The sequence below is a fragment of the Lepidochelys kempii genome, chromosome 1 (assembly GCF_965140285.1).
Source record: "Lepidochelys kempii isolate rLepKem1 chromosome 1, rLepKem1.hap1, whole genome shotgun sequence".
Taxonomy (NCBI): Eukaryota; Metazoa; Chordata; order Testudines; family Cheloniidae; genus Lepidochelys; species Lepidochelys kempii.
This window is the reverse complement of record NC_136380.1, coordinates 310472451-310485358: the sequence shown is the minus strand read 5'-3', so window position 1 is coordinate 310485358 and position 12908 is coordinate 310472451. Positions and strand designations below refer to the sequence as shown.

Here is a 12908-nt window from a genome sequence, read left to right as displayed (position 1 = left end):
CTTCTTTATCCTATCCCTCCCCTCCAGCATATCTACCACTCCTCCCAGTTTAGTATCATCCGCAAATTTGCTGAGAGTGCAATCCACACCATCCTCCAGATCATTTATGAAGATATTGAATAAAACCGGCCCCAGGACCGATCCTTGGGGCACTCCACTTGATACCGGCTGCCAACTAGACATGGAGCCATTGATCACTACCCGTTGAGCCCGACAATTTAGCCAGCTTTCTACCCACCTTATAGTGCATTCATCCAGCCCATACTTCCTTAACTTGCTGACAAGAATACTATGGGAGACCGTGTCAAAAGCTTTGCTAAAGTCAAGAAACAATACATCCACTGCTTTCCCTTCATCCACAGAACCAGTAATCTCATCATAAAAGGCGATTAGATTAGTCAGGCATGACCTTCCCTTGGTGAATCCATGCTGGCTGTTCCTGATCACTTTCCTCTCATGCAAGTGCTTCAGGATTGATTCTTTGAGGACCTGCTCCATGATTTTTCCAGGGACTGAGGTGAGGCTGACTGGCCTGTAGTTCCCAGGATCTTCCTTCTTCCCTTTTTTAAAGATTGGCACTACATTAGCCTTTTTCCAGTCATCCGGGACTTCCCCGGTTCGCCACGAGTTTTCAAAGATAATGGCCAGTGGCTCTGCAATCACAGCCGCCAATTCCTTCAGCACTCTCGGATGCAACTCGTCCGGCCCCATGGACTTGTGCACGTCCAGCTTTTCTAAATAGTCCCTAACCGCCTCTATCTCCACAGAGGGCTGGCCATCTCTTCCGCATTTTGTGATGCCCAGCGCAGCAGTCTGGGAGCTGACCTTGTTAGTGAAAACAGAGGCAAAAAAAGCATTGAGTACATTAGCTTTTTCCACATCCTCTGTCACTAGGTTGCCTCCCTCATTCAGTAAGGGGCCCACACATTCCTTGGCTTTCTTCTTGTTGCCAACATACCTGAAGAAACCCTTCTTGTTACTCTTGACATCTCTGGCTAGCTGCAGCTCCAGGTGCGATTTGGCCCTCCTGATAACATTCCTACATGCCCGAGCAATATTTTTATACTCTTCCCTGGTCATATGTCCAACCTTCCACTTCTTGTAAGCTTCTTTTTTATGTTTAAGATCTGCTAGGATTTCACCATTAAGCCAAGTTGGTCGCCTGCCATATTTACTATTCTTTCGACTCATCGGGATGGTTTGTCCCTGTAACCTCAACAGGGATTCCTTGAAATACAGCCAGCTCTCCTGGACTCCTTTCCCCTTCAAGTTAGTCCCCCAGGGGATCCTGGCCATCCGTTCCCTGAGGGAGTCGAAGTCTGCTTTCCTGAAGTCCAGGGTCCGTATCCTGCTGCTTACCTTTGTTCCCTGCGTCAGGATCCTGAACTCAACCAACTCATGGTCACTGCCTCCCAGATTCCCATCCACTTTTGCTTCCCCCACTAATTCTACCCGGTTTGTGAGCAGCAGGTCAAGAAAAGCACCCCCCCTAGTTGGCTCCTCTAGCACTTGCGCCAGGAAATTGTCCCCTACGCTTTCCAAAAACTTCCTGGATTGTCTATGCACCGCTGTATTGCTCTCCCAGCAGATATCAGGAAAATTAAAGTCACCCATGAGAATCAGGGCATGCGATCTAGTAGCTTCCGTGAGCTGCCGGAAGAAAGCCTCATCCACCTCATCCCCCTGGTCCGGTGGTCTATAGCAGACTCCCACCACTACATCACTCTTGTTGCACACACTTCTAAACTTAATCCAGAGACACTCAGGTTTTTCTGCAGTTTCGTACCGGAGCTCTGAGCAGTCATACTGCTCCCTTACATACAGTGCTACTCCCCCACCTTTTCTGCCCTGCCTGTCCTTCCTGAACAGTTTATAACCATCCATGACAGTACTCCAGTCATATGAGTTATCCCAGTAGGATGAGCTACTCAGTCATCCTGAATGAATTAAAATAAACACTTCAGAGGGGAGTTTAGTAAATAAATTAAAGGATAAATGTTTTGTTATTTTGACAACGTAATTAAGTTATCTTTATACATATCAAAATAACAGGTTTCAGAGTAGCAGCCATGTTAGTCTGTATCCGGAAAAAGAACAGGAGTACTTGTGGCACCTTCGAGACTAACAAATTTATTTGAGCATAAGCTTTCATGGGCTACAACCCACTTTATCAGATGTATGCAGTGGAAAATACAGTAGGACGATTTTATATACACTGAAAACATGAAACAACGGGTGTTACCATGCACACTATAACGAGAGTGATCAGTTAAGGTGAGCTATTATCAATAGGAGAGAAAAAAAACCTTTTGTAGTGATAATCAAGATGGGCCATTTCCAGCAGTTGACAAGAACGTGTGAGGAACAGTAGAGGGGAAAAATAAACATGGGGAAATAGTTTTACTTTGTGTAATGACCCATCCACTCCCAGTCTTTGTTCAAGCCTAATTTAATGGTGTCCAGTTTGCAAATTATTCCAATTCAGCAGTCTCTTGTTGGATTCTGTTTTTGAAGTTTTTTTGTTGTAATATTGCGACTTTTAGGTCTGTAATCGAGTGACCAGAGAGATTGAAGTGTCTCTGACTGGTTTTTGAATGTTATAATTCTTGACGTCTGATTTGTGTCCATTTATTCTTTTATGTAGAGACTGTCCGGTTTGGCCAGTGTACATGGCAGAGGGCAGTGCTGGCACATGATGGCATATGTCACATTGGTTACCAAAAGAAACTACACCATCTGCTCAAGAAACTCCCTGAAAAAGCACAAGAGCAAATCCGCACAGACACACCCCTAGAACCCTGAGCAGGGGTATTCTATCTGCTACCCATGATCCATAAACCTGGAAATCCTGGACACCCCATCATCTCAGGCATTGGCACCTTGACAGCAGGATTTTCTGACTATGTAGACTCCCTCCTCAGGCTCTATGCTACCAGCACTCCCAGCTATCTTCGAGACACACTGACTTCCTGAGGAAACTACAATCCATCGGCGATCTTCCTGAAAACACCATCCTGGCCACTATGGATGTAGAAGCCCTCTACACCAACATTCCACACAAAGATGGACTACAAGCCCAATAATGTCACGGCAAACCTGGTGGCTGAACTTTTTACTTTGTCCTCACCCATAACTATTTCACATTTGGGGACAATGTATACCTTCAAATCAGCGGCACTGCTATGGGTACCACATGGCCCCACAGTATGCCAACATTTTTATGGCTGACTTAAAAAACGCTTCCTCAGCTCTCATCCCCTAATGCCCCTACTCTACTTGTGCTACATTGATGACATCTTCATCATCTGGACCCATGGAAAAGAAGCTCTTGAGGAATTCCACCATGATTTCAACAATTTCTATCCCACCATCAACCTCAGCCTGGACCAGTCCACACAAGAGAGCCACTTCCTGGACACTACAGTGCTAATAAGTGATGGTCACATAAACACCACCCTATACCAGAAACCTACTGACCGTTATACTTACCTACAAGCCTCCAGCTTTCATCCAGCTCACACCACACGATCCATTGTCTACAGCCAAGCTCTACAATGCAACCACATTTGCTCCAACCCCTCAGACCGAGAAAAACACCTACAAGATCTCTATCAAACGTTCTTACATCTACAGTACCCACCTGCTGAACTGAAGAAACAGATTGACAGAATCAGAAGAGTACCCAGAAGTCACCTACTACAGGACATGCCCAACAAAGAAAGTAACAGAACGCCACTAGCCATCACCTTCAGCCCCCAACTAAAACCTCTCCAATGCATCATCAAGGATCTACAACCTATTCTGAAGGATAACCCATCACTCTCACAGATCTTGGGAGACAGGCCAGTCCTTGCTTACAGAAAGCCCCCCAACCTGAAGCAAATACTCACCAGCAACCACACAACAAAAACACTAACCTAGGAACCTATCCTTGCAACAAAGCCCGTTGCCAAATGTGTCCACTTATCTGTTCAGGGGACACCATCATAGGGCCTAATCACATCTGCCACACTATCAGAGGCTCGTTCACTTGCACATCTACCAATGTGATATATGCCATCATGTGCCAGCAATGCCCCCTGCCATGTACATTGGCCACACCGGACAGTCTGTACATAAAAGAATAAATGGACACAAATCAGATGTCAAGAATTATAACATTCAAAAACCAGTCAGAGAACACTTCAGTCTCTCTGGTCACTCAATTACAGAGCTAAAAGTCGCAATATTAGAACAAAAAAACTTCAAAAACAGACTTCAATGAGAGACTGCTGAATTGTAATTAATTTGTAAACTGGACAAACCATTAACTTAGGCTTGAATAAAGACTGGGAGTGGATGTGTCAGTAGACAAAGTAAAACTATTTCCCCATGTTTATTTTTCCCCCCTACTGTTCCTCACACGTTCTTGTCAGCTGCTGGAAATGGCCCATCTTGATTATCACTACAAAAGGTTTTTTTCCTTTCCTGCTGGTAATAGTTCACCTTAACTGATCGCTCTTGTTATAGTGTGCATGGGAACACCTGTTGTTTCATGTTCTCTGCGTATATAAAATTGTCCTACTGTATTTTCCACTGCATGCATCCGATGAAGTGGGCTGTAGCCCATGAAATCTTATGCTCAAATAAATTTGTTAGTCTATAAGGTGCCACAAGGTTTCAGAGTACTCCTGTTTTTATCAAAATAACAGTTACTGTTGTTTTTTATTTTTAACTGGTATGGTATGGAAAATATTGTATTGCTCCATATATCTGAAATGTGCTTGAGATCAGAAATAGTCAAATAAATGGGGATTGGGTGGTGTCACGTCATCTGGAGTGGCTGGGGAGCGTGAGTGTCAACCTCAGAGCAGGCTGTCTGTGAAAAAGCAGGGCAGACACCCCAAACTGGTTGTGTGCTCTATAATTAAATTTCTCCAACACAGCAACAAGTGTGAACTTTTAAAGCACTATGACAATCTTACCATGGAGTCACAGACCATTCCCTTGGGCATTCCAGTCTATCTTGCCACCCAGGCAAGCTGGAATATGTGATAGATGGTCACTTTACACCAAAAATCACGGTAATATTTAGGTAACTCACAGTCCCAAAGGACCAGTCACTTACCCAAGATCAACTCTACTCAGATCTCAAACCAAAGACAATGCCTGTAGCCAATCCTGGCTAAAGATTTATTAACTAAGAAAAGAAATGGGAGTAATTTACAAGGTTAAAACAGGAAACGCATGCGTGCACACACACACACACACACACACACACACACACACGAGTTACTGTCTTAGATTTACAAAAAGAAAAGGAGGACTTGTGGCACCTTAGAGACTAACCAATTTATTTGAGCATAAGCTTTCATGAGCTACAGCTCTCTTCATCGAATGAATAAAAGTGGAAAATGCAGTGAGGATGTTTTTATACACACAGACAATGAAAAAATGGGTGTTGATCACTTCAAAAGGTTTTCTCCCCCCCCCTCTCTCCTGCTGGTAAGAGTGATCACTTCAGATAAGCTGTTACTAGCAGGAGAGTGGGGTGGGGGGAGAAAACCTTTTGAAGTGATAAACACCCATTTTTTCATGGTCTGTGTGTATAAAAACATCCTCACTTCATTTTCCACTTTTATGCATCAGATGAAGTGAGCTGTAGCTTACGAAAGCTTATGCTCAAATAAATTGGTTAGTCTCTAAGGTGCCACAAGTACTCCTTTTCTTTTTACGAATACAGACTAACAGGGTTGCTACTCTGAAACCTATTACCAGCAGCGGGGGAGGGAAAGAAAACCTTTTGTAGTGATAATCAAGGTGGGTCATTTCCAGCGGTTAACAGGAACATCTGAGGAACAGTGGGGGGGGGGGAATATATAAGTTTCTATAATAAGCAGTTCTAGGTGTCCGTTAGGGATGACACATGATAAGCAGCATGGGGATTTCTTGCTTACGTTTAGGAATCTTTGCCCCTGAGAGTCCAGGCAGCATAAAGAGACCAAGTTTCTCTTTGACAGGGATTTTTATCCCCTTCACCTCAGATTCCAAGCTGATGGGATGAGTTCATGCACAGGTTTCCCCTTCCTGGAGTGGGTGAGGAATGTAATCAACAAGGTCTCTGTCCTTTGGTACTACACAATGCCTCATTGACTTTCCATGGGCCATCTTGTGTGCAAGACGAGCACTTTACCTTAATTAATGCTGCTTTTCCTGTTTGGTGAGTTACACAATTGCAGAGATTTACAATGCAAACATGCAATATAACTTTATACCATGGGATACAGATATTGTAAGTAGGATTAATACATGTGGCATCCCACAAGCGTTTCATAAAGTCTAAAAACATTCTTATAATGCTAATATCTGTTTTAACTAATTTTTATTTTAGTCAGACTGGAAAAGTTGTTTGTTTTGTTAACACCTATTTAACTTCATTACCTAGCATTTTGAATAAAGGAAGCCTTTTTTTTAATTAAGATTCAACACCTTTTCCTCTACAATTAAAGTGTTAGAGATGTATATTGTGAGCTCTGAGACTTCCTAGAAGTTCTCCAGCAAGAACAGGGAGGACCAAATATTATATTGTTTACTTTTCTATGTTTACAAAAAAATAAAGAAAGCAAATAACAAACTATTGTTGGGCTTTCTTTCTGTATCATAAAGACGCAAAAGAGGGCACATGCTCAGTTTCTTTTAGTAATCATTTGCAAGGCTTCTTTAAATTTGTTTTCTGTGAATATTCCTCATGGAAACTTGACTGGGTTTGTTATGCTCATCCTGTTAGGGAGCAGAAGCAATACCATGCTAGTAACCCTGTGCTGAGGCAGGACCAAGTAAACCTAGACCATCCCTGACAGGTATTTGTCTAACCTGTTCTTAAAAACTTCCAAGGGTGGGGATTTCACAAGCTCTCTTTGAAGCCTATTCCAGAGCCTAACTACATAGTTAGAAAGTTTTTCCTAATGTCTAACCTAACTCTCCCTTGCTGCAGATTAAGCCCATTACTTGTTGTCCTGCCTTCATTGGACATGGAGAGCAACTGATCACTATCCTCTTCATAACAAAGTTCCACCAAGCCAATAACATGGTCAAGGCTTGTCATTTTCATAGCAAATGTTACACAAGGGACTGATGTGGCCAGCATCACATCTGGCTGACTTTGACTTCCCTAACATAGTGGATCATGTTTCTTACAGACATGCAGCAGACAGACTACCTTCTCCACTGTCTCTCCTCTCCACAAGGCCCTGGAGTCTGACTTCCTGGGTCTGGTTCAAAAGTCTATTGAAACCACCCAGGTTCCAAGTGTGTCATCCTGAACTATCTCCTACTTCTCCTTCTAGTCTTTTCAACCTTTTCTTTCAGGATTCATCAGCATATCTTAATCTTGGGAGTCCATTTTTCCCACCTCATCTTGTTTTCCAGGTCGGAGGACCTCCCAGTCTCAGTTATCAAAAGTGGATGGCTTAAGAACATAATAAGAATGGCCATACTGGGTCAGACCAACAGTGGCCAGCGCCAGATGCTTCAGAGGGAGTAAACAGAAAGGGTACTTTATAGAGTGATCCACTTCTCACCCAGTAACTTGGGCTTGTTCCATTATGTTGCAGTAATCCTGATCATAGCCTTGATAATTACAGCCTACTGGGAGGCATTATCTTTGAGAAGATTTGGGCTTCATAAATCAACTACACCCCCACTTGGAGTTTGAAATATAATTGAGGGAAAAAAGAATGGAAACTTTATTGCTCTAAAATATCTGTAATAAATGTCAGCTATCACAATTTGTCACAACTTGACTTCTCCTGAAATGTATTATGAAAAAAACCATAGCCTATATACTGAAGATGCTAGACTATACTTTCATGAGATGGGGCAAGTGGGTAATACAGGGCTCCTTTGTCGAGTGCAGATTATCTAATCCAGAATAGAAGCTTATTGCACAATGCAAATTTACAAATGTGACTTGATTTGAAATATAGGCGCTGTTGTTGCCACCACTACTTTTGTTGCTAGTGAGAGTTAGTGGTGTATTAGACATTTGGAGATCACCCTGAAAATAATTGAGAGAAGTCTGGGTAAAAAAGTAAAGTAAGGATAGAAGAACAGAAGACATTTCTTTAAAAAGTAAAGAGGAAAGATCATTTAACACAATTGACTAATGTTCTATCTTTAACATTCTAAAACCTCCCACGTTACAGTCAGAATATTACTTGAGTTATCCTCCTAAGACATTTTTTTCATTTAATTGTGTAATCTATAATTTCAAAAGCATTGGGAAGGGCTTTGCTTAAAAACACTCTGAGTTTTAACTTGTTACAATTTTATTGCTGTCACAAAGCAAAAATCTGTTGTATACCTTTGACTGTTAGACTTGTACAAAATATTTCTGGTTGTAATTGGCTTTCCTTCTTGTGGTTGCCCTTAAACCATTCAAATCTTAAAATCTTTAAAATGTTACTTAACATTAGAATGGTATTTCCTTTACCTGGCATAAACATGGTCATCAGACCATGCATCAAGAGTCCTTAGTGTTATACTCGGTGATGCAATTGACTGAATGAGTGTCCTTGGGAGTGTCACTTAAGCTCTATGTGTTTCATCTATAAAACGGTACTCAAAATGCTTACCTGCATTTTTTTAAAGCACTTGAGATTTGTGAATGAAATCTGTTATTTAACTGCTAAGTGTTCCTGTTGTTTCTTATACATGGTATGGGTAGCAAAAAGCAATTGTAAACATTTTAAATGGCCATCGTTTTCAGCCTCCTTACTAGAAACAGGTAATGGGGAATTTTCTGTGGTTCAACAGAGAGATGCCTGTTTTTGCCAGCAAAAAATGAGTACAGTTAGATGACACATTTTTAAAGTCTTTCTGTGTCCAGATATGAAGAGTTTTTAATAGTAAAAGGACTACTGGACAATTGAATTTTGTGTCAGCTTGTCAGATATTAACAGTGAACATTAAAGGGATACAGTAAGTTGATGAATATACAAGTAGAGCAGAGAGACTGTGTAAGATGCATGCACATACTCACATTCTGAAATTAAGGTAGAATGAATTATTTGGCCTTGCCTCCTTTGAAAGATGCCCTTTAATCTCTCTTTCTCTGTAAGTACTCAAGAAGTTGCAATTTGGTTTAATCTGTTTGAAGTATTTGATGGAATTCAATTCACACTGTTTCTCGCTAAAGACAGCAATGTATTTAGGATAGATTTCCAAAGCCAAGTATTTGTAACGTGTAATCCTAGATAATCACTGAAGTTCAGATTTATATTTTAATTAACTATCTTTGGCTGAAAGCACATAGACAATTGATTAGTAAATTAAACTAAATTTATGGTATGACATAATTAATGACATTCTGAATTTTAAAAATATTTTCAAGGAAAGAAAATTTCCGAAGTTTGTAATGAAAGAAATGGAGAACATGTTTATAGAAGAGTTGCGGTCTTCAGTGAATTTGCTAATGGCAAATTTGGAAAGTCTTCCAGTGTCTAAAGGTGGCCCAGAATTTAAATTGCAGAAGTTAAAGCGATCACAGAATTCTGCTTTCTTGGACATAGGAGATGAAAATGAAATTCAGCTGTCAAAGTCAGATGTGGTGCTATCATTCACATTAGAGGTAAGTGAATATATCACGTAACATTTGTTGATTATTTAAATGATTCTAGAATATTATTTCTTATTACCTCCTTATGATTAGTCCTTCCCCAGTAGTTTTGTAGTTATATTTAGAATTTCATACTAATATGTTAAACAGCTAGACCATAATTTAATTTTCAATAATTAGGGTTTATGTGCAAACACATGTACATTTTCCCCTTTAAACTAAAAATAGGACTCAGGATCACTATGTTGTCAGGTGAGCTGTAGCCTAAAGGATGGCTTTGGTTAAGAAATAAGTAAACATTCGCTTTGGGGCCTAAATTAGCCCAAATGTAGAAGAGTATGAGAAACTGAAGTTGCTAGTGTGAAGAAAGTCAAAGATAACTTGGAGATAAGTTATGGGAAAGTACGAATCAGCAATGACATGATGTAGGGTTATGTTACCATTATGTTTGGTTATAACTGGTTTGAGCACAGTTTTCAATGGATGTTTTTTAAAATTGTATATGTTTTACTAAAATACCAGCTATATTGATAGTATGGGGGGACATTGGTGCAGATGTTAATTTAAGTAGTGTGAAAAGACAATAAGAAGGTGGAGGAAATATCATTATCATCGAGGCCAACTTAATGTTAATTAGGATTATAATGGAGCATAGAAGGTGTAGTTTTGCTAAATTGTGAGACAGTGCCTGTTAACATCCAAAGGGTACCATTAGGTTCTAGTGTTATATGGCTGTACTTCCTCTGTTATCAGTGGACTGATCCCCGCATTGATATACCATTTTGTCATTGAGTGTGAGTACAGTAGAACCTCAAAGATGCGAACACTAGAGTTACGGACTCACTGGTCAATCGGACACCATGTGGAACTGGAAGTAAGCAATCAGGCAGCAGCAGAGACCAAAAAAAAAAAAAAAAGTGAATACTGTATTGTGCCTGTGCTGCATCTTAAAGGTAGGCACTTTAGGGCTGCCTGTCACTTCCTCCACCGCCTACTCGCCACACATGGGGTGGGGAGCACAGCCACTCACAGGTAGGAGGTGAAGATGCTGACTTAGTTTCACAGGCACAGCTGTGAACCCCTGAGCCTGGAGAGCAGGAGCAGCGCTGGGGTCTGCTCTGCTTTCCTAAGCCATGGGCACAGTTCCCTCCCCTCCACCCCTGGAGGGAAGGGGACAAGTTTGCATGCTCAGTAAGAGCCGGGAAAGAAACTTCCCGAGCTCCTGCTTGAACCTGGCCTGGAGTGTTTGATGCTGGAGCCCAAGCTCCTGCCTGCATGCTGTGCTCTGGATGTGGTGCTATCATGAAGGAGCAGCTCAGTTTTAAAGGGCTACACTTCCTCACTTATCACCTTGCAGCCAGGGGGCTAGAACCAGCTGCCTGTTCCCACCCCCATTCGCCGGGCGGCCACTTTCAGGTGGAAGATGAAGATGCTAAAGTTTGCAGGCACAGCTGTGAGCCCCCCCCCCCGCCCCCTCCAAGCAGTCTGCCCTGAGGAGCATCCCATAACGTCTTGTTCAGAGTTATGAACGTTTCAGAGTTACGAACAACCTTCGTCACTGAGGTTCTACTGTATTATAATAGCATTTGTGTAAGTAGTAACTGAATGCCTGTTTGTTTAACTAATCATTTTTAAAAATAAAGTTTGATTGCATCATTGAAAGTATTGCCTTGTGGTCCTCTACTAAATAAATTTTCTGGAACCAACCTAGAGGTGTGAGTCTGAAAAATAAGTTGGGTTATTTCACTCTTATCTTTAACAACGTAATATTAATTGGGAACATTTTAATGTAAAAGTTACAAAATGTTACACTCTCTCTCCTTGTGACTGGCAACCTTGAATAAATTTCATGCTAATTTGTTAAATACACAGGAATACTGTTGACTATAATTAGGAATGAAAGTGAAGGTTATCTGATCAACTCTGGAATTCTTTTTAATCTGTCAGTCCATTTTGGCTTTCACTTCCTATCCTCCATTGTTTCAGCTCACCTGCATAGCTTCTCCAGAGATTAAGGGTCTTATCGTGTGGGAAAGTATTATCATATTTATTTTAGTGTGATTTCCCTGGGGAAAACTAGGAAGAGGCAAATCAGAAGTCTGCTTTTGTTTTTTCTTTCTTTTTTCCTTAATTTAATTATTTTTGCCTTAACTCTGCAACTATTAACACATAGTCTATCATCTGCCATGGACTCAAAGCTGTAGAAGTTCACAAACAAAGTATCCATTTTACTCAGCAGTAATATAAATAAATGTACAATTTACATCTTCCATGCTCATTATTAATATCATCAGGGAAGACAGTTTTTGAAATTAGCTGTTTTCTTGAGGAAAATCCAGGAATCTTTTTGAGAACACTCAGGAAGAATTGAAGGTCTTGATCCTGCAATCTGTTCCATATGGGCGCATTCTTGCACCCACATTGAGTCCAAAATACTGCAGTAGGCGAGCACGAGGACGTAAGATTTCAGGATCAGGGCTTATGGCTATTAATGCAAATCCTATACCAGGAAATACTAGCCTCTCCTTGTGACAGTAGTATGAGTAAAAAGAGGGACCAAAGTTTGTATTTGACATCTTTATATGTGCTGCATTTAGAGCGCATTCAGCTCATTTGAGAATAGGTACCTGGATAAACGAAAGTGCAACTTGGAATGTATTATTGTTTTAATTTTTTTAAGTAGCTTAAAATAAACTTAGAAGTATGCATATACTTCTTAAACAATTGTTCTTTTCTAAGCAATGTGTCTTTAAATAAAAAGCTTTCAGTGTTGTTATTGGGGGAGCTGGTAAGTGATCCTTATATTAAAGTTGCCTAATACTTCCCATTACAGCCCCTTCTTTTCAGTTGTTTATAATTTGGCTGCTTGGGCTAAAAATATTTCCCAAGTCATATATGTATGCCTGTAATCACAAACATTCCGAGCATCTTGGATTCATTGCTAATTGGCTATTTAAGTAAGTAGCTGGGATTTTATTTGCGTTATGTATACCCTTCATTTAGGAAGACTCACGCTTTTTCACAGAACATGAAATGTGTAAAATGTTCAAACATAAGTTAAGTTCCTAAATTGTTTTCAGAGATGTGATGAAAATTGGAGTTGTAGGTGGTCAGCACCTTTGAAAATGTCATTTTTTTAGGTGTTTGAAAACGTTAGCCTGTATTTTTAGGTAGGTTTAAATTTTGGGTCTGTGAACTGGGACAGACTGTGCTTCTTTAAGGAACTGCTCTTTATCAGAGCTGATTGAAAAACAGAACTTCTGCCCTGTGGGAAATTGCAGTATTTTGCCATTTGGATTTTATCTTAATTCAG

At 40.7% G+C, this 12908-nt stretch overlaps 1 protein-coding gene across 22 annotated transcripts in view; it reads left to right on the top strand.

Moving 5' to 3' along the window:
- CADPS2 (calcium dependent secretion activator 2) overlaps positions 1-12908 on the top strand; it is a 593917-nt gene that overhangs the window by 243220 nt on the left and 337789 nt on the right. For all 22 annotated transcript variants that reach the window (XM_073328224.2, XM_073328216.2, XM_073328214.2 and 19 more), the window contains one exon: positions 9371-9607. In XM_073328224.2, the coding sequence (XP_073184325.1) occupies positions 9371-9607 (237 nt within the window). The remainder of the gene's footprint in view (positions 1-9370; positions 9608-12908) is intronic.